The sequence below is a fragment of the Crotalus tigris genome, unplaced genomic scaffold (assembly GCF_016545835.1).
Source record: "Crotalus tigris isolate CLP2741 ecotype Arizona unplaced genomic scaffold, ASM1654583v1 scf7180000024337.5909745, whole genome shotgun sequence".
Lineage (NCBI taxonomy): Eukaryota > Metazoa > Chordata > Lepidosauria > Squamata > Viperidae > Crotalus > Crotalus tigris.
In genome coordinates this window covers 2,743,132-2,767,198 of record NW_024100507.1, presented here as the reverse complement: position 1 = coordinate 2,767,198, position 24,067 = coordinate 2,743,132, and the positions used below count along the sequence as shown (strand labels likewise).

The following is a 24,067-nucleotide window of genomic DNA, read 5'->3' as shown; positions in this document are numbered from 1 at the left end:
TTGCCTTTATGGTATTTCCTCCATTGAGTTTGGATTTTAAGATCTTCTTCACTCTCTTGATGTATTCACCTCTAATCTTTTTCTTGACTTCAGTGTGCTTGATGTTGTCAGCTTGAAGGATACCCAAGTATTTGTAGTACTCTTCCTCATCCAGACTCTTAATGTTATTTTCGTGGGGCATCTTGATTCCTTCAGTTTTCATTATTTTTCCTTGTTTGATAGTAAGTGTGGCACATTTGTCCAAGCCAAACTCCATTACAATATCTTGGCTATATATACGGACAGTGTTGAGCAGCGATTCTATTTCAGATGATGTTTTTCCATACAGCTTCAGATCATCCATATAAAGGAGGTGGGATAGTCTGGCAGATGTTACTATTATTATTATTATTCTCAATCATCGCACAGTCAGCCAGATGTTCAGACTGGATTTGGCATTTTGTCTACCTATCGAGTCCTTACCCAGGACCTGGGATAGGCAGATCTGGATGTTTGATGGTATTACAGATATCGTCGCAGGATGGAAGCAGTTCCTAATAAGGCTGCCTTTTGCAATTGACTAATAGCGAATTTGTCAATGCCAATGGTGTTCAAGTGGTGCTCCAGTTGTTTTGGGATTGCACCCAAGGAGCCTATGACTATTGGTACTACCCTTGCTTGCTTTTGCCACAGTCTTTCTATTTCTATTTGTAGGTCTTTGTATTTTGTTATCTTCTCCAGTTCTTTCTCTCTATTCTGCTGTCTCCAGGCACTGCCACGTCCACTATCCAGACTTTTTTGTCTTTCTTATCGACAATTGTTAAGTCTGGGGTGTTATGTTGCAGGTGCTTGTCTGTTTGAATTCTGAAGTCCCAGAGCAGTTTAATTTTATCATTTTCTATGACTTTCTCTATTTTATGATCCCACCAGTTTTTGCTTACAGGCAAATGATATTTTTTGCAGATCTTCCAATGCACCATTGTTGCTACTTTGTCATGCCGCTGCTTGTAATCAGTCTGTGCAATCTTCTTGCAACAGCTTACCAAGTGGTCCACTGTTTCTTCAGCTTCTTTGCATAGGCGGCACTTACTGTCTGTTGCTGTCTTCTCAATTTTGACTTTATATGCATTTGTCCTTAAGGCTTGGTCTTGTGCAGCCAGAATTAGTCCCTCGGTCTCTTTCTTCAATTTTCCTGCTCTTAGCCATTGCCAGGTTTTATTATTATCTGCTTTCCCAGCTATTTTTTTCATGTATTGGCCATGTAGTGCTTTGTCTTCCCATGCCTCTATTCTGTTCTTCATTTGGTCTTTCTTGTAGGCCAGTTTGGTCTCTCCAGTAGTTAGTAAGCCTTCCTGATATACTAATTTCAGTGCATCTTCATCATTGTTCTTCAGATATTCTTCCAAAGCCATTTTTTCTTCTTCAACCATCTGATGTACTTGTAGCATTCCACGCCCACCTATTTGCCTTGGTAGATAAAGTCTATCAATGTCACTGCGTGGATGAAGGGCATGATTCATTGTCATTATTTTTCTGGTCTGCCTATCCATTGCTTTTAGTTCTGCTTGAGTCCAGTCCACTATTCCAGCTGTGTACCTAATGACTGGGATTGCCCAGGTGTTGATTGCCTTTATGGTATTTCCTCCATTGAGTTTGGATTTTAAGATCTTCTTCACTCTCTTGATGTATTCACCTCTAATCTTTTTCTTGACTTCAGTGTGCTTGATGTTGTCAGCTTGAAGGATACCCAAGTATTTGTAGTACTCTTCCTCATCCAGACTCTTAATGTTATTTTCGTGGGGCATCTTGATTCCTTCAGTTTTCACTATTTTTCCTTGTTTGATAGTAAGTGTGGCACATTTGTCCAAGCCAAACTCCATTACAATATCTTGGCTATATATACGGACAGTGTTGAGCAGCGATTCTATTTCAGATGATGTTTTTCCATACAGCTTCAGATCATCCATATAAAGGAGGTGGGATAGTCTGGCAGATGTTTTTGATGTTTGATAGCCATGTCCTGAGTTATTCAGTATTGTTGACAGAGGAAACAGTGCAATAACAAATAGTAATGGTGATAATGAATCTCCTTGAAATATTCCTCTCTTGATATTAACCTCTCCCAGCCTCTCACCATTGATCTGCAACTGTGTCTTCCATTGTGCCATCGATCTTTGCACAAATTTTCTGATGTTTCTACTGACTCCTGTTATTTCTAGGCACTTTATTATCCAATCATGTGGCAGAGAGTCAAATGCCTTTTTGTAGTCAATCCATGCTACATTCAGGTTGGTCTTCCTTCTCTTGCAGTTTTCCAAGATCATTTTGTCTACTAGGAGTTGATCTTTTGTTCCTCTGCTGTTGGGGCGGTTTCCTTTCTGCTCAGGTGGAAATTATTATTATTATTATTATTATTATTATTATTATTATTATTATTATTATTATTTATCATCACACAGTCAGCCAGATGTTCAGACTGGATTTGGCATTTTGTCTATTTATCGAGTCCTTACCCAGGACCTGGGATAGGCAGATGTGGATGTTTGATGGTATTACAGGTATTGTCGCAGGATGGAAGCAGTTCCTAGCAAGGCCGCCTTTTGCAATTGACTAATAGCATTATTATTATTATTATTATTATTATTATTATTATTATGAGCTGAACTTAATTCTGCTGAAGAACAAAGTCAGAGATTTGTGAGACAATTTGTGCCTTACTGAGTCTTTATAGCTAGTTTCAGAAAGACACAGCAGAATTCTAGGTGGAACTATCTCTTTTCAAATGTATTTCTAAATAATGCCAGTTTTAAGAACTTTGGGCACAGTCTTATTTTAAAGTGATCTGACTGGAGAAAATCAAGATGAAATACAAGTGATTTATGCTGGGAAATCTTATCCCTTTCTACCAGCCAAAGAGATAAAAGGACAAAAAGACAAAGAAGGGACTAGATGAAAAAGAAGTTGAGTTGCACACTGAAACTTCAAGAAGATACCTGAAATATAGCACAAAGTTAGCTCAGGTACACTACAATAAATCTAAGTGGAGATTCCTCACCCATTCCTTTGCTGAGCTAGGAGACATTTTGATCCAGCACTATTTCAACTATGTTTTAGCAATTTAGAAATCAGCAGCTTGTTGGCTTAAAATATCTACAGTGAGTAAGTACCAAGATTTATGAGTTTCAAATTGGGAATCTCTCCCCTTGGTGCTGGTTTATAAAAGACAAATAAAAATAAAAAGGGGCAGAAAATGGGTATACTGCAATGGAGTGTTAGTTCAAGCAACAAATTGTGCAATCTCTCTTATTCTTAAAAGACATTTGGAAACCAGCATATATCATTCATAAACTATTGTATTAAGTAGTATGGCCAATTGAAGAACAACTAGAAAACCTGTCTAAAATTGTTCCTTCTAAAGTGTTAGATCTTCTTATAATGATTGGCACTCCGGGCACATTTAAGTTCCTTGAGACAATACCTGCTGAATTATATTATCTTAAAATCAGTGTGTAAGAATTATACCTTTATATAAGCTTCATTAAGGGGAATTACACTGGCTGAGAAATTTCATTCAGCAATGTTTGGAGGCCATAGTTTCCCATCCTAATCAATAATTTCATTTAAATTCTGTACTGTTCATTTTTTGGATCATTTTTTGTTTATCCTGCAAATTCATATTATTATTTTTTTCTTTTTCAGGTGAAAAAATTGATAATTTTATCCAGGCACTGAAGAGTCAAAACATCCTGATGGATGTCATCTCTGGTAACATAGTCAGTGACCAGCTGGTTCACAATGGGGCCATAAAAGTAGACCTTGAAAACAAGGTAACTATAAGTTTTTTTCCTCCTTTTTGAGAATAGACCATGGAATCTAATATGACTATCTGAAGAGATGAACAATGTGCTAATTTAGTGGAGTCATAGCAACAGAAAAGAAGAGAAAAGACTACTTCTTCATCTATAGTCTAAAATGGACCCCAAATCCAAAAGAGAATAGCCAAATAGTCAAATGTTGCATACCTTCAAAAAGATAAAGTCCTGAACCTAGGCAGGAAAAATCAAATGCACAGATAAAGGGTAGGGAATAACTGGCTCAACAGCAGTAACTGAGAGGGATCTAGGTTGTGGACTGTTGAGTCCTTTGGCGAAAGCAGACACGAGAAGCAGTTGTAGTTCTCAAGTTTCCTTTTATTCTGTGTTCAGCTTACAGGTGAAGGCTTCAGCAACGCCCAAAAGCTCCCAGCCTCTTATATAGGCAATTCCCGGGTCAATGTGTTACTTTTCCCGCGCCAGTACCCGCGCATGCACAAGGCGCTGGCGACAGCCTGTCTGGTCCCGGGCAGCTTGCACCTGCCCGGGACTGCCTGCAAACGCCCCGAGCCCGTTTGAAAGGCTCGGGACATAACACGGACCATCAGTTAAGTATGAGCCTGTGGTGTGCTGCAGCTGCCAAAAAAGCCAATACATCATAGGCTGAATTAGCAGACAGATACTGTAGCATCATCATCACAAAAAATTAGTGCTGCTCTATACTGCACTAGTGAGGCCACATTTGGAATACTGTGTCCAGTTCAGGTCACCATGATACAAAAAAGATGCTGGGATCCTAGAAAGAGTGCAGAAAAGGACAACTAAGATGGTAAGGGCTCTGCGGAATAAGAGATAGTTGAGGTTAAGGGAACTAGATATGTCTAGTTAAGAAAGAGAAGAATTAGGGGTGACAGAGGACCAACCTATTCTCCAGACCTTTTGAGGGTAGGACAAGAAGCAATGGATAGAAGTGTGTTAAAGAGAAATCCGACCTGGAACTAAAGAGAAATTTCCTGACAGTGAGAACAATTAACTAATGGAACAGCTTGCCTCCTGGAGTTGTGGATGCTCCATCGCTAGAGTTTTAAAGAAAAGACTGGACAACCATTTGTCCGGGATGATGTAAGGTCTCCTGCCATGAGCAAGGAGTTGGATTATAAGACTTCCATGGTCCCATCCAACCCTATGATTGTATTCTGTTCTGTTCTGTTGTTCTATTCTGCTCTGTTCCTGCTCCTGCTGATGTTGCTGTTCCTATTATTTGAAGAGGGTTTTGAAATCCTTCCCTGATAGTTCAGTTTTGTTTTTTGTTCTTTACGCCTTAAAAATAAATTCCAAAGCAAAACATAACATTGTTGATAACACTTATGGGCCTTATAGAGATCAGCATTTGGAAAGCTGAAGACTGCCCGTTATTGAATCTGAATGAAAAAAGCTGAAAAATGGGGAAAAGTTAAATAATTATAGCCCTGCAAAATACCCCACGGCATGAAACTATGTTATAATTTACTACTTTCCATAAAAGTAGTGTTATAGCTTGATAGATGGAAATCTCTTTGGAATTTAATAACAAAGGGAATTTAACATCTTCAAGGGAGGTCACAAATAATTTGAAGATAGATTTGACATTTGAATTTAATAAGAGGTATTTCTACATAGACTGAAACTGAAACTGGGGATTGGTGATATTCCTGAATGCTCTCTGGAAATTAGATCCTAGCTTTGTAAATATATTGTTTATTTGAAGGAATACATTTGCCTGTATTCTGCTTTGCTTGCATATTTTTAAGTAAAACAGCTATTAGGAAGACATGCTAAAAACACAATAACTTCTCATCAAAAGTATACAGCATTTCTAGTAGTGCAAATAACATTGTATAGATGCAAAGAAGGCTGTTATGTGGTAGATTTCAATTCTTTTAATATGATGAATTTTTATTTTACTATGCTAAGAATGTGGGTTTTTTTAATGATCGAGACTTTTGGTTTCGATTCTAAAAAATAATTTAAAACTTTATTAAATTTCTAATGACACTTCTGTGGGATGGCTGTGTTATGCTTTAATTGATGGGCATACCTAAGACATAGCATGCATATGTCAGAGGTCCACAATATATGGTCCACAGTGAATCACCAGAGTAGCTGCTAAACTGAAATTTTTAATATGCCATAAGGAGAAAATATAAAATACGTCTGAAATAATCATACTGTTATTAATTTTGTCCTGGTCCTGCCTACTTCTTTGTTATGATCCCACATACTTTGGGAGGAAATTAAGACCTCAGTTCAAAGGCCAAATTAGACCTTACTTTAAAAAAGATGCATTCATATTTTTTGCTTTTCTTCAAATTAGAAAAAAAGCAACTGGCTTTTATTATAAGTTAAGTTTGCAATTATGTAAATTACATTCTTTAGAACTTTTATTCTCCTAGCACGTTCCTCACTTGTGTCCCTTGTGTTCTAACTTCTTGCCTTGGTTCAGAAATACAAGTTCACACTTATGTGCCATATGGAGATAACTAACTGCTTTCCGGTGCTTGTCAACATCATCAGCAATGCATTTTTGCATATGTTTAATTCTACTGCCCATCTTCGAACCTGGAATCATGTATTTATCAGTGTAAGTATTCCAGAGGAATATCAAATGAAGTTTTTTTTGTGTGTGCAGGAAGCAACAGGGAAAATATTCCTGTTTAGTTTCAAATATAATCTAATCATAGTTTTCAAGATATTATGTAAAAGGCGATTGCTAGGGAGCATAGGTGGTGGGAGAGTTTAAGATGTTCAGTGAATATCTCCTGCAATGTTGTCCCATCCCCAGTCATTCAAGGGTAAGTTGAATTTTATGCAATCATTCCAGATCAAAATTGTTTTGATGACACAATTCTATGTGGTTAAAAAAGTAAATGGTCATGTGACAGGTCTAGACTAGCATTTATGTTAATAATATAGCTATTCTATTATGACATTTTATCACAATGGATTAAAACATATTTTAATTTATTCCTCAGACTAATTTAAATCCTGAATTCTGGATGTTTATGGAAATTTACATGATTGCGGCATCAGTTGTATTACCTGCTTTTCCACCACAATTTGCAATGCGAAGTAATGAAGATTACATGGTAAAATAATTATATTTCTTTGATTTCTTCAAAGATTTATTAAGATTTGCCTATATTGTACTTTCATGTGGCATCTGCAAATGACAGCAGGAGTGATTTAAAAGATTCTGTCAGATGCTACAGATGGACAATATCTGTATTCAGAATTTATTTCTCGCAGTTCTCTTGACTTTGTATTGATGCTATCCCCCAAAAATACAAATATATTATTTTTTTAAAAAAAATGATTGATTGGATTTCAAGGTTGCCTAAACTACAAAAACAAAACAATTGGGCAGCTTACAATATTTAAAATAATACATAATTAATATTTAAAATAATACATAAGATAACCTTTATTGTCATTTTTTACTGTGGGCACATCGGCACACATCAAAAATGAAATTTAGTTGCCCGCTCTCAAAGTGAACACACGCATGACACACACCTAAACATTCTATATCCAACATATGTATAGACCCACACCCCTACATATACATAACAAATAAATATTAAACACTGTCTATCTTGAATATATAACAGAAGGAGGAAGCTTGAGAGTTCACAAGGTTAATACTGTATGGAATGAAATTATGGCTGAATCTGGATGTTCTGTTTCGGATACCACAGAGCCTCCTCCCAGAAGGTAACAAGGAAAACAGGTCATGAAGAGGATGCGCAGTGTCCCAGATAATCTTACGGACCCTGCTAATTTCAAAAGATAAAACTACATATATAACACCTCTGGAAAATAATGAGGAGCGCCAAAATATAAGGCATGGGAAGAGAGTCTGGCCTTAAAAGACTTTCAGAACATTTGAAGGGTAGAAGCCATATGTATTTCTGAAAGGATGCTCTTCCAGAGTTTCATTATCATACTATGATGATGACAAATTGATGACATGCAAACAGTGACATCATCAGGCCAATAACATCATTACATACATGCAACCTGATATTTGAGGCAAGTGTGTAGCTTTTGCTGCATATATCCTTTGCCCTGTTATACTATGACTATTACATTAAAGAGTGATGCAACACTGAAAGAAACTTACATTGAGAAACAATGCCCAATGCAAAAAGAAAAGATATAATTGTTGTAACAAGATTTTAGAAGATTTAAGACAATAAAAAGGAGCTTATATCTAAAACTGTATGAAAGGAACAAGTTAGTTTATCCAGAAAGGTCATTTCATTGATAAAACCAACATTAATGTCATAATCTGTGTGAATGTATAGTTTTCGTCTTCCATCCTCCTCTTCCTCTCAGTACAATGTCATGGTTCCGATATATGAGACCAATTGAAACAGAACTCCTAGGCTTGAGTTTTCCTCTAAGAACATGTTGGCTGGGTCCATCTCTACCCCTTTGCTGGAGATACTGTACCCAGGGTAGTAGAGACATGTTCGATGGAATTCATATTTAGAGAGTTTAGCATAAAGTTTTGCTTTCAGTAATTTTCTGAGCACTTAGTGCACTAATCTTACATGCTCTACCATGGTTCCAGTGTAAATAAGGATGTCATCAAGATAGAATAGGACTCCTTTATATAGATGATCATGCAACACTTGATTGATTAATTGCATGAACACAGCAGGGGCCCTTTGGAGGCCAAATGACATAACTTTGAACTGAAAGCTTCCTAGAGGACTATTGAAAGCTGTTTTCCATTCTTCCCCCTCTTTAATTCGCAACTGGTAATAAGCCTCTCTTAGGTCCAATTTTGTGAAAAACTTTCTCTTCGCCAAATGGGCCAACATGTCCTTCATCAAGGGAAGGGGGTACATATTTTCCATGACCGCATTTAACCCTTTAAAATCAATGCACAATATCAGTGATCCATCTGTTTTCTTCTTAAACAGAATGGGGGGCAGCCATGCGTGGTTTTGCAAATTGGATAAAACCTCTGGCTAGATTCTAGTCAGTGTACTCCCTCAGTTCTTTTAACTCTCTGGGCGTCAATGACTACATATTTGGCTTTGAGAGTTTGGCTCCCGGTAGGATTTCAATTGCACAGTCAGTTGCCTGGGGGGGGGGGGGAAGGATGTCACATTCCTTTTTACTGGAAGCTTCTGCTAAATCTCAGTACTCACTTGGTATAAGTTGGGTCCCTGGAATGGGCTCTATGGCAGTTCTCAATAGCTCAAGGGGCTGTCCTTCATCTTCAGTACCGACTGCTCCTCGTACTCCCCTGAGTGTGGTAGGAGGGAGGGGTCCCCTCGCTAATCTTAATGTCCTCACTCCATCTTCCCATCAAATCCAGGGGCAATATTTATCAAGCCAAGCTAATCCAAGAATGATGGTCTCAGTCATTTTTGGGACCACTATGAAGTGGATGATTTCCCAATGCTCCTCCATTTCCAAATGCAGTGGCTCAGTTAGGTGCGTGGCAGGAGTTGCCCTGATGAGAGACCCGTCTGCCTGTTCAAACCTCATGGTTAGGGGCAGTAGTTTAGCATGAACTCCTAGCTTTAGCACTGTAGAGAGGTTGATTGTGCATATGGTACAATCCGAGTTGATTAAGACGCTTAAGTCCATTTGGGCTTCTGTCTTGGGTACTATGATTTTCACAGAAATGTTAAAAGATGGGATGGGTTGATTCACCATTAGGTCATTTTCCCCCCTCATCATCACTGTCATACGGTGCTGGCATCGGGAGTCGTTCCGGCAGAGTTTCCACTTTTTCCTGGGATGGAGAAGTGACCCAGACAGCTTGCTCTTGGCTGGCCCAATTTGACTTTTCTTGCACAGAACGAGGCTTCCTCTTTGGTTTTGCGGTGGCGGCAGGTGCACTCTTGGTTTGGGGTCTCCTATACTGGACCTGCCTCAGTCTGAATTCAGAGGTGGCATGCCTTGGGTGGCAGTCCAGTTCTATATCCAGGTTTATAGCCATGCGTTACCATTCACGGAGTTGATCAGGAACTCCTTGGTAGGTGCACGCCTGGAACACATCACAGTCTAGCCCCGCTCTGAAGTGGCAGATTAGTGAGCACTCTGGCCACTGTCTGAGCTTGCCAGCCACCTTCTGAAACTCTTGGATGTAATCTTTAGTTGGTCTTCCTCTGTGCTTCAGGTCATGGATATCCTTCTTGGCTTGCAGGGCTTGAGACTCATCTTCAAACCTGGCTCTCTGCTCACCCATGAGCAGGTTGATGTTCCACAATTCTGGTGCCTTTTCATCATGTAGGGTGGTCACCCACTCGGTGGCTTCCCCCTCTAGATTTGTTGCTATGGCATCAATCATCCCGGCCCTGTCGGGGTAAGCATGAGTGTAGCAGTTCAGGTGAGCCCACACCTGGTTCAGGAAGAAAGACAGCTTCTCAGAGTCTCTATCAAATGTGGGTTTGATAGGAGATGAATTTACAAGCCGTTGTCCCCAGTAGACTTGCTGGATACCTAGTCACTAGCGCTGAAGTTGTGGGGGAACCACATTGTGAAACCCTCTCGGCTGGGCTCCCGGGCTTGCAGGGTGCCAAACTCTTTCAGGACTACACCAGCATACAGGACTTGATGCCGAGATTGACCAGGGTACTGGTGAAGCAGCATGAGCCATTACAACTGGGCTTGGAATTTGCTGGGGAGGGGGGAGTGTTAGAGAGCTTCTGCAGTCTTGTCCACCAGAGATCAGATGGCAAGCAATTGGCTCTACTTCTCCCACTTCGAGTTGGTCAAACTTCTCTCTGACTCTCAACAGAGTGGCTGTGAAGGGCAGTCAGGTACTTCCACTCCCCCGATTCATCCCAACCAGCTGGCTGCTTCACCTTTCTCAGCACATGTGAACAAAGGCAGTGGGATGAAATCAGTGGGAAGTCTAGCTCAGCAGCTTTAGGGGTGCTCCATCACCAAGAAGTGGTTTCTGGTTGACCAAGTTCTCCCAGGATCAAGATTCCCTCCGATTGCCCCTGATCCTCCGATGGGATCACCCAGACCTTTGGCTATGCGACAGTGGCAGGAGTCGCACTCTCTGCCTGGGCAGTAGCCTATGTTCTGGCAGCTGATGTCACGCTGAGGCTAGAGAACACTTCTCCTCTCTTCTCCATTTCAGATTCTTCCTTGAGTCTTTGCCATCCTTCTACAGGTGTTAGGTAGGGACTGGACCTCAGAACCCTGAGTATTAAAGATTCAATGAGTCTTGGTTTAATGTAATGGTTCCGATAGATGAGGCCAACTAGAACAGAACTCCAAGGCTTGAGTTTTCCTCTGTTTATTGACTACAAAGTATTGGCACGGTCAAAAGTGAAACTGTCATGCCTCTATCTGAGCCTGAATCTGAGGAGGAAATGGAGCTGGAACAGGACCCTATGGAGGCCGAAGGAGAGGTGTCTGTGGCTTCAGAGGACGGTGGGGAAGAGCAGGCTGAGGCAGGCAGGGCCCTTCAGTATTGGAACAGGGGAGACAGAGTTCAGGCAATGAGCAAGGCCCACCCTCACCTGATCCTAGAGCACGGAGAGTGAGAGAAGAGGGAACAATGTAGGCAGGCTCAATTACTTGGGAGGAGAGCGTTCCACCCCATTCCACAAGGCACACCTGGGGATTGAGATTTAAGGAGACACTGTGGGGTGAGACATTTGTTGGGAACAAATGCTGATTCCTTGGAATGTTGTGCATTGTTGCTTCTGTTTGGAAACCTGGAAATTTTGACTATCGGACTGTATTTCAGATTCTCTCTTTTGGATACTGCTCAGGCAAGCTAGGATTCAAACAGACTCGTTAAGTCTATGTTTTCTTCCTTGTTATCTCTATGGCCTTGAATACTTTCTTATGCTAATCAGACTGTATTTGAACCTATTTTCAGCCAGAGTTGGCTGAAGGTGTGTGTGTGTTATTTTGTTGGAGGCTTGCCAGCAAACATGGGAGCATTTGGGGAAAATTTGGAGCAATAAAAGAACTGTTTGAATTGCCAGCTGACTGCATTGCCTCTGTGCTATGCCCTGGATCATCACAGAAACCAAGACTAAAGTTTCCTCCAAAAAGTTACATTATGACAAAGTTAACTTCCCTCCCCAGAAACTATGCAATCAACTGCATTTCCCAAAAGAATAGTTTGGTCTAACGAACAGGAATGGCCTTGGTTCCCATGGGACAGAGAATTGTTTAGACTAGAATAAATCTCCTTATTCCTCCCCCATTCTTGTGGCAACTGAAAACAAGCAAAATGGCTTCAGCCAGGTTCATTGCAGAGTTGACATGCAAATTATACTTATTTGGAAATCCATCCAGATCCAAAGTAAAGGTTTGAAGGGAACCTACACAGCGCAACCAGTTTTTCTCTTAAGACAGGGGAGTCAAATTGGTGGCCCCCAGGCTGGATATGTCATGTGCAGGCCATGCCCACCCCGGCTCCACAAAGGCAAAAAAAGTCACAATATGTCACATGATGCGATCGAGTTTGAATCCGTGTCTTAAAAGAGTTTTGCTGCTGTTGCTGATGATTAATTAAGGATTCACAGGCTGAGATTATAGCTAGAAAAAAGTTACCTTCTAGGAGTCATGTAAGTCTTTTGGGGGAGGTTGTCCTAAACAAGAGCGACCTTTACTAGATTTAGGACAAAATTTAACTTTTCTGCTACAATATTAAACAATGAATATAAGTAACCAAGTGTCTTCGTATGATAATATTTGTAAATAGGAAGGAACCAGAGAGGGAGGAGGGACATTCAGACTAGGCTGGTTGGCTATGAAAGGCTGCTAGGCTTTGTTATGATATATCAATATACTGATGAAAGTTGTGGGAGGGAAGAAAAAAGTATATTCTATTTATTTCTGTCATCTTTTTGAATTGAATTTATGCAATCCTTTAATTAAATAGTTTAGTCATTATTTGGTATTTTTATTCTCTTTTTTCACTAGATAAGAACTCGCTCCCAGCTGCGAATTGCAGGACTTTTTCCTTCTGCCTACTGGTGTGGACAAGCTCTGGTGGATATGCCCCTGCATTGCCTTCTACTTATTTTAGTTCTTTGGCCGTGGTTTTTAAAAATAGGAGTTGCAAGCCCTCACTTTATACCCAGCTTGATTTCCTGCTTGGTAATTGAATTTCATTCATTTTTAACATGAATGAAAATTCAGGTTTACATTTATAATTTTTATTGACAAGCATTCATGTCTACCTTTTTATAATAATCAGAACACAGGTAGTCCTCAACTTACAACAGCTCATTTAGCGACCGTTCAAAGTTACAACAGCACTGTAAAAAGTGACTTATGACCATTTTTCACACTTAAGACTTTGCAGCATGGGTACATGATCAAAATTCAGATACTTGGCAACTGATTCATATTTATGACGGTTGCAGTGTCTTGGGGTCATGTGATTGCTTTTTGCAACCTCCTGACAAGCAAAGTCAATGGGGAAGCCAGATTCACTTAACAACTCTGAGACTAACTTAATAATTGCAGTAAAGTGAAGGAAATGATTGGTTCATTAGTGGGAAAAATGGCAAGAAGGTGACAAGCAACAGGGAGAAAGCAGAACTATTTAACTCATTTTTCACATTTGTCTTTACACAAAGGGAAAAAACAGACCAACCTATCAAAAATAGTGCGATAAAAAACAGAATAGAAAAACAAGTTAAGATAGGCAAGAAAATGATAGACGAGTTCAAATCACCAGGACCAGATCGATTACACCCCAAGGTTCTCAGGAACTGACAGATGTGATCTCAGAACCACTGAACTATATCTTTCAAAGATCCTGGAGCACTGGGAAACTACCGGAGGACTGGAAAAGAGCTGATGTAGTTCCCATCTTCAAAAAAGGAAAAAAATGGATCCAGGAAATTACAGACCTATCAGCCTGACCTCAATACCTGGGGAGATTCTGGAAAAGATAATCAAACAACGAATCAGCAAACATCTACAGGCAAACAAAGTCATTACTAAAAGCCAACACGGGTTTGTCAAAAATAGATCATGCCGGACAAATCTTATTGCATTCTTTGACCAAGTGACAAAATTAGTGGACTAGAGGAATGCTGTGGATATAATTTACTTGGACTTTAGTAAGGCATTTGACAAAGTAGATCACAACTTACTACTTGATAAGATAGAAAAATGCGGGTTAGACAGCATTACCACCAGATGGATCCGTAGCTGGCTGACCAGCCATACTCAGCATATGGTCCTCAATAGAACTGCATCTACATGGAGGGATGTGTGTAGTGGGGTGCCCCAGGACTCTGTTCTGGGCCCAGTGCTCTTCAACATCTTCATCAACGATTTGGACGAGGGGATAGATGGGGAACTCATCAAATTTGCAGATGACACCAAGTTGGCAGGAATAGCCAACACTCCAGAAGACAGGCTTAGGATACAGGAGGATCTGGACAGACTTGAACACTGGGCGCTATCTAACAAAATAAAATTCAATGGTGAAAAAAGTAAGGTTCTACATTTAGGCAAGAAAAACCAAATGTACGGATATAGTATAGGGAGTACCTTGCTCAATAGTAGTAACTGTGAGAGGGATCTCAGTGTCCTAGTGACAATCACTTAAATATGAGCCAGCAATGTGCTGTAACTGCCAAAAAGGCCAACACAGTGCTATGCTACATTAACAGAGGGATAGAATCAAGATCACGTGAAATATTAATACCACTTTACAATGCCTTGATAAGCCCATACTTAGTATACTGCATCCAGTTTTGGTGTAAAAAAGATGTTGAGACTCTAGAAAGAGTACAGAGAAGAACAACAAAGATGATTAGGGGAATGGAGGCTAAAACATACAAGAAACGGTTGCTGGAATTGGGAATGTCTAGTTTAATGAAGAGAAGGACGAGGGAGGACATGATAGCAATGTTCCAATATCTCAGGGGCTGCCACAAAGAAGAGGGAGTCGAGCTATTTTCCAAAGCGCCTGAAGGCAGGACAAGAAGCAATGGATGGAAACTAATCAAGGAGAAAAGCAACCTAGAACTAAGGAGAACCTTCCTGACAGTTAGAACAATTAGCCAGTGGAACAACCTGCCTTCAGAAGCAGTGAATGCTCCAACACTGAAAGTTTTTAAGAAAAAACTGGACAGCTATTTGTCCGAAATGATATAGGGTTATCTGCCTGAGCAGGGGGTTGGACTTGATGACCTCCAAGGTCCCTTCCAACGCTTATTATTATTATTATTATAATTATTATAATAATTTTAACAACTGGCAAGAAAGGTCATAAAATGGGGCAAAATTCATTTAACAAATGTTTCACTTAGCAACAGAAATTTAGACTCAGTTGTGATTGTAAGTTGAGGACTACTTGTAAGTCCTTCTACAGACCTTGAATGGCAGGAATATGTCTTTGATCATCAACTGTCTGAAAAAGCCACTCCCCAACAATGAACTAGCAATAAACTGGCAGTAAACTGAGAGAGGAACTTTGCCCCCATTCATCACCTTTAGAAGACAGTTGTGGTTAATGGCCAGTGGGGTTTGTAGGGGGGTTTATTTAGACACATTGCCATAACCTTACTCAAACTGCCTAGCACCAGCAAGAAAGATAAGAACAAATATAAGTAGTCCTCAACTTACGATTACAATCAGGACAGTGACCATATTGGCTGCTAAGCAATGCAAGAGAGACATCACATGACAGGACCCAATTTTACAACCCTTTTACCATGGCCGTTAAATGAATCACATGCTCATTAAGTAAATCTGCTTGTAATTGACTTAATTAATTGACTTTGCTTACACATACTCATGTGACTGCAGGATATGCAATCATTGTAAATATGAGTTGATTGTCAACCATCCAAATTGCAATCGTATGACTGTGGGGTGGGGTGAAGGTTGTAACTTTGAGGGTGGATCATAAGTCACTTTTTCTGAGGCCATTGTTAAATGGATGATTGTATGTTGAGGATTACCTGTGAGGAAAGTAAAAATAAATTGAATTGGTCGAAGATATATTACATCATACCTACCGATCCATCTCATATAATGAGGAAAAAAGAGTAGGGAATATAAAATATTGCAAAAATATTGCCAGGCGTTGGGCATAGCATTTATAAGAAAAAAAGAGAAATACATTGATTAAAAATAGTATAGATTAATGGACCTTTAATTTGCAGTAGCATTTCCTAAGATCACTTTTTTACTTTGCTACTGTTCTTAGCCTTCACAATGCAAAGATTTTGACATTCTTTCTTTCAAGGATATGGATTTTCTTTGGCTGTAATGTTTCAAAGTTGATGACCAAGCTTTGCAATGTACTCATCTGCATAAATTGTCACAAACTGCTTTACAATAAGTTAATTTCACTCAAATTCACTAACTAAAATACTTGCTATGTCAGTTTGGTAAATAGGTTCCTTGTACTTAAAGCATTATATGAAATTATTATAAAAGAGAGAGTTTGGTGTAGTGATTCATGCTAGAAATTAGGAGACCCTGAGTTCTAGTTCTGCTTTAAGCATGAGCCAGCTGAATGATCTTGTGTCAGTCACTTTCTCTCAGCCCTAAGAAGGAGGCAATGGTAAAGCACTGTAGAGATATCTATGATTAAACAGAAGAAAAAACATTATTATAAGCTATTAGAATGAAGGAGAAATTTCTGCTTTCTTGGTAAGATATTAGCCAATTGTTAATACAGAGCTTTCTTTTGAGCAGGTGGCATTTTTCCTTGGCTACAGTATATCGATTATTTTATTCCTATACATAACTGCCTTCGTATTTCGCCACAAAAAGCATGCTGCCAGTTTTTGGTCAGTCATCTCTATTTTAGTAAGTATATAGCCAATGTATCCATATGCAAGGGGCCTCTTCTTAACAAGGGATGGTTGAAAGCAGCCTAATGTATTCTTGGTTGACAACTACGTGACCTGGAAGATTCTATGGTCACACTGCTGGCCAGAAAGGCTGTGGTTAGGAGAACTTACTGGAAGATGGAAGCTGTCTTTCAAGCGCTTCTGGGTTTTAAAAGAAGGCTAAGCACTGCACCATTCTGTTGCTACTTCCCACCATGTACCCGGCATGTAGGTGTAGCAGCTATTTCCTATGGAGACAGATTAGTTTGTGGGACAGAATTTTTGCTCTTTTGCATGCTGGTTATAGACAGGGAAATAACCTTAAAGCAAACAGTAGGAATCTTGCACAAACAAGGACAGCAGGACAGAAGTGTTCCTTAAGTTCTGGGAAGGGAGACTGTATTAAGAAGAGACTCAGGCTGATCCCTCCCTGTCTCCTTGGGGTGTAAGAAAGAGGGGAGAAAAAGCACACTCAGACTTGAAAGATTCTGAAACTATAGCCAATTTCAATAGTTACAGAGTTGTCTTCCTGATCCAATCTCACTTGCAAGGCTTACTTTGGGGGAGGGTATTGCTTTCCTCTCAGCAGTACATGTATTGGATATACATGCCTCTTAATGTCATTGTAAGTTTGACATCAAAGACCTGAGGCATTCAGGAAGATAAAGTTCAAGAATGAGCAAGATAGTGTTGCTCTTGAGATTTAAGGTGTCTCATGGGGTGCCTTCCCTCTGGTTCTTGGCACCCCTGAGCTGACACCAGTAAGTAAATTGTAGTGGGGTGGGAATTAAGCAAGAAATTACTTGATAACTGAGTAAGTGTTCATTGCCATGTTTCATCTACTTAAGTTGTTTGAACATCCCACCGTGATTCAGTTAGAAATATTTTGTATTATTCAATGGTGAAAAAAATAAGGTAAGTAAATCTCATTTTCCCCAGCAGGTTTAATTATAAAAGCAAAAAGAAGGAAGGGGAACACAAGGAGAACAAAAGCAGTCTCTGCTTCATGGATAGCAATGATCAAATGTAAAAGGGGAGTTTAATTGAAATCATCATATAATGTATTAAGTCAAGACAGAGGTTATAGAAAAAAATGGATAAAGTGATTTCATTTGTTAAAAAATATTAAAATACTTTCTTCTTTCATTTTAGGTCATGCTGCTTTTGTTCATAATAAGTATCATGACAAGTTTGATTACAGAGAACTACATAAACCATCTGTTAGGTTTTTTTGTTCCTATGTTTCCAGTTACGACTTTTATAATTTCTTTTACAAATGTAAGTGCAATATTATTTATTAACTCTTAGCCTGTTCTTATGAAAATTGGAGCTGAGCATAAGCAGTTTTTCATCCCCCCAGTTTGTTTAGGGAATAATTCAGTAAAAAAGTTCTCTGAATTTTTCCCAGGAACCAACAATTCCTCAAGGGCAGGGCTGCCTCTTCCCAGTGACATTCCAAAACTGGAGATTTCACTAAAATTCAATTTTCCTTCAAAGTGAATTTTGTTTGATCAGACTGAGTGGTAGAAAAATAAATCAGGAGAATTTCTCTGCTCAGTACTAATAAAATGCATTTTTGTAGTGAGCAAGAAATAGGTTCAGCTATCATAGCTTTTATGGTACAGTGGATATAAATTCTATACACTCCTGTTAAAATCACAGGTTTTTGAGATGTAAAAAAAAAATCAAACCAAGATAAATCATTTCAGAATTTTTCCACCTTTGATATAACATCCCCCCCCCCTCTCTCTTTTAGTTTGTTTTCTATTTCTGTTTGGACAAAATGTCTTAACCTTTTTCTTCTTGTTTATTCCCAGCTGGGCTTCTTGATTCTTCTCCTCTTCCAAATTTTGACTCAGTCTGAGGGAAACAGCTGGAAGACATTTTCCCTCAGACTAGGCCAGAGGGAAGGAATTCAACGCCTCTCTCTCTCCCTCTCTCTCTCTCTCTCTCCCTCCCTCCCTCCCTCCCTCTCTCTCTCTCTCTCTGGTTTTCCCAGCTGCTGCCTCCTTTTCCTTGCCCCTTTCTCTGCCTACACTTGAGCTATTCAACTCATAGATTCTTTGCTTTTCTTCCTGGGTTTTGGGAATCAGCTGAGTCTGTTTACTGAGAGGCTTCAGACTCCAGAGCTTCCAGACAGCCACCTTGCTCCCTGCCCCACCCCTCATCTGATTGGCAGTTGCTGAGGGGAAGTGCTCAGAAGGGAATGAGGTGGGGGGAAGCACAGGGATTTAGAATTAAGAATTTGCTCAGGTAGTCTGCCCTTGCTTGGATGAGATAGAAATGCGGAAAATACATAACTGTCCTTTTTTAAAATTCCTTCTGCTTTGTTAATAGCTGCTGAGTGGCTTTTATATTGAGGAAGGTGATATGTCAAATCAGACACAGCTCTTTATATCTACTTTCATGGTGAGAACTGAATGTATTTATTTATTTATAGTACTGGGGGCCATCTTCACATATATACACAGAGTTTCAATGGAATGGTTTTTGTTTAACTATTATTGGGAATAGATTTTGCATTATTTCTTTAACTGTGCTGAGGCATGAGGAAAATAATAATATTCATCATGAGAGCTAGGGTGAGGGCTTGTCCCAAACCACAAAATTCCAACTGTGAGTTACCTCAAAACACACCCGCCCACCCACATGTATAGCACTGATGTGAAATGGAGGTGGAGCCTTTTGGCCTAGACCTCAGTATATGGCCATGGCACAAGCAAAGGCAGTCATTAATACTATATACTGCCTACCTTTTAAGTGACACCACTGGTACAGTGTGATAGCAAGCAGGTCTGCTTTCTACAGTTGCAGGGAATTATTATGAGAATTATTATTGTTCCTGAGAAGGTGATATGCCTGAATATCTTATATCTGAAAGAATGAATGAACTTGTGAGGAGCCTGGAGATCAGAGTTTGGAGAAGAATGAAACAAGTTCTGTTTACTGCTTTCATTTTCATGTCCACGGCCAACAGAGAAGGAGAACATCTTCCAAACAGATGCTCCAGAACTGCTTTTTACTTAGCAATCAGGCCGTGATCCCACAATAAACTTCTTGCCAATCAGTGTGATTACTTCTAAGTCATTTTCTACACAGTCCCCTCTATCTGTGGAGAATGATTCCATAGGTAGGTTGTTGCTTGTTGTTTACCTTCTATAGAGGATCAACAGCAATGGAGAAGTGAAATGGACTTGATCTCCCAGGATATGCTTTCAGTGCTCAAAAAGATTTTAATTCTGTATTGAGTACAGCAAACTGGATATAAAACCAAACTCACCACTGAATTGTGAAGCTACATTTATTATGTCTTTATATTTATTTCATTTCTCAATGAAATTGCTGAACTATTTGCTTTGTAAGCTTGATTCTGCAATTGTGATAAAATGTAAATTAAAAACTTTGCATGTTAATGTCTTAATTTCAAAAACTGCATGTGATTGTGTGCAAGCCATTTTAATGAAACAGTTGTAATTTATGATTCTGGTAGAGAGAACCATAGTTTGGACAGAAGCATAATGTGAATTGAGGATTATTCTGATTCCTGCTGAACCAATCAGAACATTGTTCTGTATAATCTGTATAACTATACTGCGGGATGTATGATTGTAATTTTCTATTTTTGCTTCTATTTAGCCCTACTTGCAGGGTATAATCCTCATATTTTTACTGCGTTATCTGGTGATGAAATATGACCAGACTGTTATGAGAAGAGATCCCATTTTTAGGTTTGTATATATTGTAATATGCATACAGTGTGTTTTATATGTGTGTGTTAGTTAAATGAAAGCACTTATATTAATATTAATTGTTTGATTACATGCCATCAAATTGGAATCAACTCTTAGTAACCACATGACAGTCTTTCCTAACCTTGTCCTTCATGCTTTCTAATGCTACAGCCATCTCTACTATCACTGAATCCATCATCTTGCTACTAGTTGTACTCTATTTCTATTTCCTTATAACAACTATCTCTCCCAAGTCCTTGGGAAGATTCAATAGATGGATAAAAATGCCAAATCCAAGGTAAATTGATTGTGCAATCAATCATAACAATTTGTATTTGGACCATACTTTAAGTTATGTTTGGACCATCCATTGACCTCTCCACCAAGTCATGTTTGGTGTGGTTGAACTCAACACAGTGCTGGGCTGCATTAACAGAGGGATAGAATCAAGATCACGTGAAGTGTTAATACCACTTTACAATGCCTTGGCAAGGCCAACTTGGAGTACTGCATCCAGTTTTGGTCATCAAGATGTAAAAAAGATGCTGAGACTCTAGAACAGAGGTTCTCAACCTGTGGGTCGTGATCCTTTTGGGGGTCAAATGACACTTTCACAGGGGTCGCCTAAGACCATTGGAAAACACATATTTCCGGTGGTCTTAGGAACCAAGACACGGCTGCTCTATCCAGCCGCTGCCACCGCCCTCCTTCTCCACTGGCTCCTCCACCTCCAGGGCACCCTTCTCCAACAGTGCCTGCTCCTGCCACCACAACACCATCGCACGTGCCCCCAATGCCTCCCCAGGCTGGCTCAGCTGCATGGGCGGCCGGGCTGAGCCGGGTCTGGGCCACCGCTGCCGCTGCTGCTGGCTGAGCTGAGCTGTGGCACTGAGCCAATCCCCATGCCTCCTGGTTGCCTTGCCGCCCTCCGCTCCGCTTCGGCCCTCTGGCACTCGGCGTGGCCCTGGGGCTGGCAGGCAGGAGTGGCTCCTTCCCGGCTCGCTGGGCTTCGGGCCTCGGAAGCGGCCAGGCGGCGGGGAAGAGAGCGAGGCAGCAGTGATGCCCACATGTGCATTGGAGGCCAGCCGATCGGGCTAGGAAGCGAGAAGCGGTGCCTTCCAAGCAGGAGCTGGCACTCCAGTTGCGCCCCTCTCGCATGCGACGAGTCGGGGAAGGGTCATGGCGGTGAAAGGCTGTGCGGCGTGGAAAGGGGCTCTCGTGAACCCACCACTGCAATGGCACTCAGGAGGCTGGAGGGGTGGGCAGATCCCAGGGTCAGCTGGGAGAGGGCAAGAGGTGCCGGATGATGATGGGGGCTCCAGGTTAGCGGGCGTGAGAGGGCGGCCGGCGGCTCTGAGGCACGCAGATCCTCCACATGGCTTCTGAGGCCCCAGAGGTGCCGCTGCTTGGCTCTCCGCCAGAGCCTCCCCCCTCCCCTGGCAATTGTGCGGAGAAAGGACAATTTGGGCTATTTTATTACCAGTACCTATTGCTTGCTTTATTACTTGTTGCCTTTACTGAACCATGGAAAATTGGTTAAAGTGATTTTCAGGAGCTGCAGAATGCCTCCAAGTAAAGCCGCAGCAATTACCCAGCCAATTTTCCCTGCTAGGGCATCTGTGTGTGTCTCCAGACCTTACTGGACTACCATCCCCAGCAGCCCTAAAAAGCACTGTGGAAGAGTGGGGAATGCTGGGAGTTTCAGTTCATCACCATCTGGAAAAACATGACTCTCCAAAGATCAGTCCTTCCTTCTTCATCTCCTTCCTTTCCCCTTCCATCTTACTTCCTTTCTTCCCCTTCCCTCCCTCCCAACATTTTTGAGCAAGGAAGAGTAAGCTTCTCCAGTGAGCATTGCTATATTGTTTTTGTGATTAATCACTGTGCTTTAATTATGTTCAATTCATAACAATGAAAATACACCCTGCATATCAGATATTTACATTACGATTCATAACAGTAACAAAATTACAGTTATGAAGTAGCAACGAAAATAATTTTATTGTTGGAGGTCACCACAACATGAGGAACTGTATTAAAGGGTCGTGGCATTAGGAAGGTTGAGAACCACTGCTCTAGAAAGAGTACAGAGAAGACCAACAAAGATGATTAGGGGACTGGAGGCTAAAGCATATAAGGAATGGTTGCTGGAATTGGGTATGTCTAGTTTAACAAAGAGAAGGACGAGAGGGGACATGATAGCAGTGTTCCAATATCTCAGGGGCTTCCACAAAGAAGAGGGAGTCAAGCTATTCTCCAAAGCGCCTGAAGGCAGGACAAGAAGCAACGGATGGAAACTAATCAAGGAGAGAAGCAACCTAGAACTAAGGAGAAACTTCCTGACAGTTAGAACAATTAACCAGTGGAACAACCTGCCTCCAGAAGCAGTGAATGCTCCAACACTGGAAGTTTTTAAGAAGAGACTGGACAGCCATTTGTCCGAAATGGTGTAGGGTTTCCTGCCTGAGCAGGGGGGTTAACCCGATGACCTCCAAGGTCCCTTCCAACTTTATTATTACTATTATTATTATCATTATCATTATCATTATCATCATCATCATAGCTCCTGATGTTACTGAAGCACGCAAGCCCTTTAATATGGCAAAAGATGCACAGCAAAAGTACAATCTTAGCACTAGTCTCAGAAGAATTAAAAGAAGAATTGACTATTACTAATTAATAATTAAGAAAATTACTAATATTTTGTATATTTGTTTTATTTATTTATTTTTAAAATGTATATGCCGCCCAATCCCTAGGGACTCAGGGCGGCGTACAAAATTAAAACAATAAATATAACAATAAAACAGTAAAATAAGTGCATTCATACAGCATGTCTCAATCGTATCCTACCCCCCCCCCGGGGACATCAACCCCAGGCCTGCTGGAACAGGAGAGTTTTAATGGCTTTCTTAAAGGCCAGCAAGGTGGGAGTAGTTCGAATCTCAGGGGAAAGTTGATTCCACCAGCTCGGAGCCACCACAGAAAAGGCCCTTCCCCGAGGGCCCGCCAGCCGACATTGTCTGGCCGACGGGACCTGAAGGAGGCCCAATCTGTGGGACCTCACCGGTCTCTGGGAACTATGCGGCAGTATACGGTCTTGTAAGTAACCTGGTCCTAAGCCATGCGGGGCTTTAAAGGTGATAACCAACACCTTGAATTGCATCCGCAGACCCACAGGAAGCCAGTGCAGCTCGCGGAGGATAGGTGACACGTGGGTGTACCTTGGTGCACCCACAATCACTCTCGCAGCTGCATTTTGAACCAACTGCAGCCTCCGAACGCTCTTCAAGGGTAGCCCCATGTAGAGCGCATTACAGTAATCCAGTCTTGAGGTGACAAGGGCATGAGTGACCGTGAGTAGAGCCTCCCGGTCCAAATAAGGCCGCAACTGGTGCACCAGGCGAACCTGGGCAAAGGTCCCCCTGGCCACAGCTGATAGATGTTCCAAATTTAGCTGTGAGTCCAGGAGGACAGCCAAGTTGCGTGCCTGCACTGAGGGAGGTAAATTTACCCCCCCCCCAGGACTAATGATGGACCATCAGGATGACCCTTGGGGGGCAAGACCCAGAGCCACTCGGTCTTGTCAGGGTTGAGTCTAAGCCTGTTCACCCCCATCCAGACCCTCACATCTTCCAGGCACCGGCACATCACGTCGACTGCTTCACTGAAAGGACACGGGATGGAGATATACAATTGGGTATCA

The 24,067-nt window shown here is 40.9% G+C and overlaps 1 protein-coding gene across 3 annotated transcripts in view; it reads left to right on the top strand.

Moving 5' to 3' along the window:
* The window catches only part of LOC120299984 (ATP-binding cassette sub-family A member 10-like), an 80,695-nt gene that overhangs the window by 38,400 nt on the left and 18,228 nt on the right, over positions 1–24,067 (top strand). For all 3 annotated transcript variants that reach the window (XM_039325401.1, XM_039325402.1, XM_039325403.1), the window contains 8 exons: positions 3,679–3,806; positions 6,274–6,411; positions 6,803–6,916; positions 12,747–12,923; positions 16,494–16,607; positions 17,783–17,908; positions 18,968–19,039; positions 20,267–20,358. In XM_039325401.1, the coding sequence (XP_039181335.1) occupies positions 3,679–3,806; positions 6,274–6,411; positions 6,803–6,916; positions 12,747–12,923; positions 16,494–16,607; positions 17,783–17,908; positions 18,968–19,039; positions 20,267–20,358 (961 nt within the window). The remainder of the gene's footprint in view (positions 1–3,678; positions 3,807–6,273; positions 6,412–6,802; positions 6,917–12,746; positions 12,924–16,493; positions 16,608–17,782; positions 17,909–18,967; positions 19,040–20,266; positions 20,359–24,067) is intronic.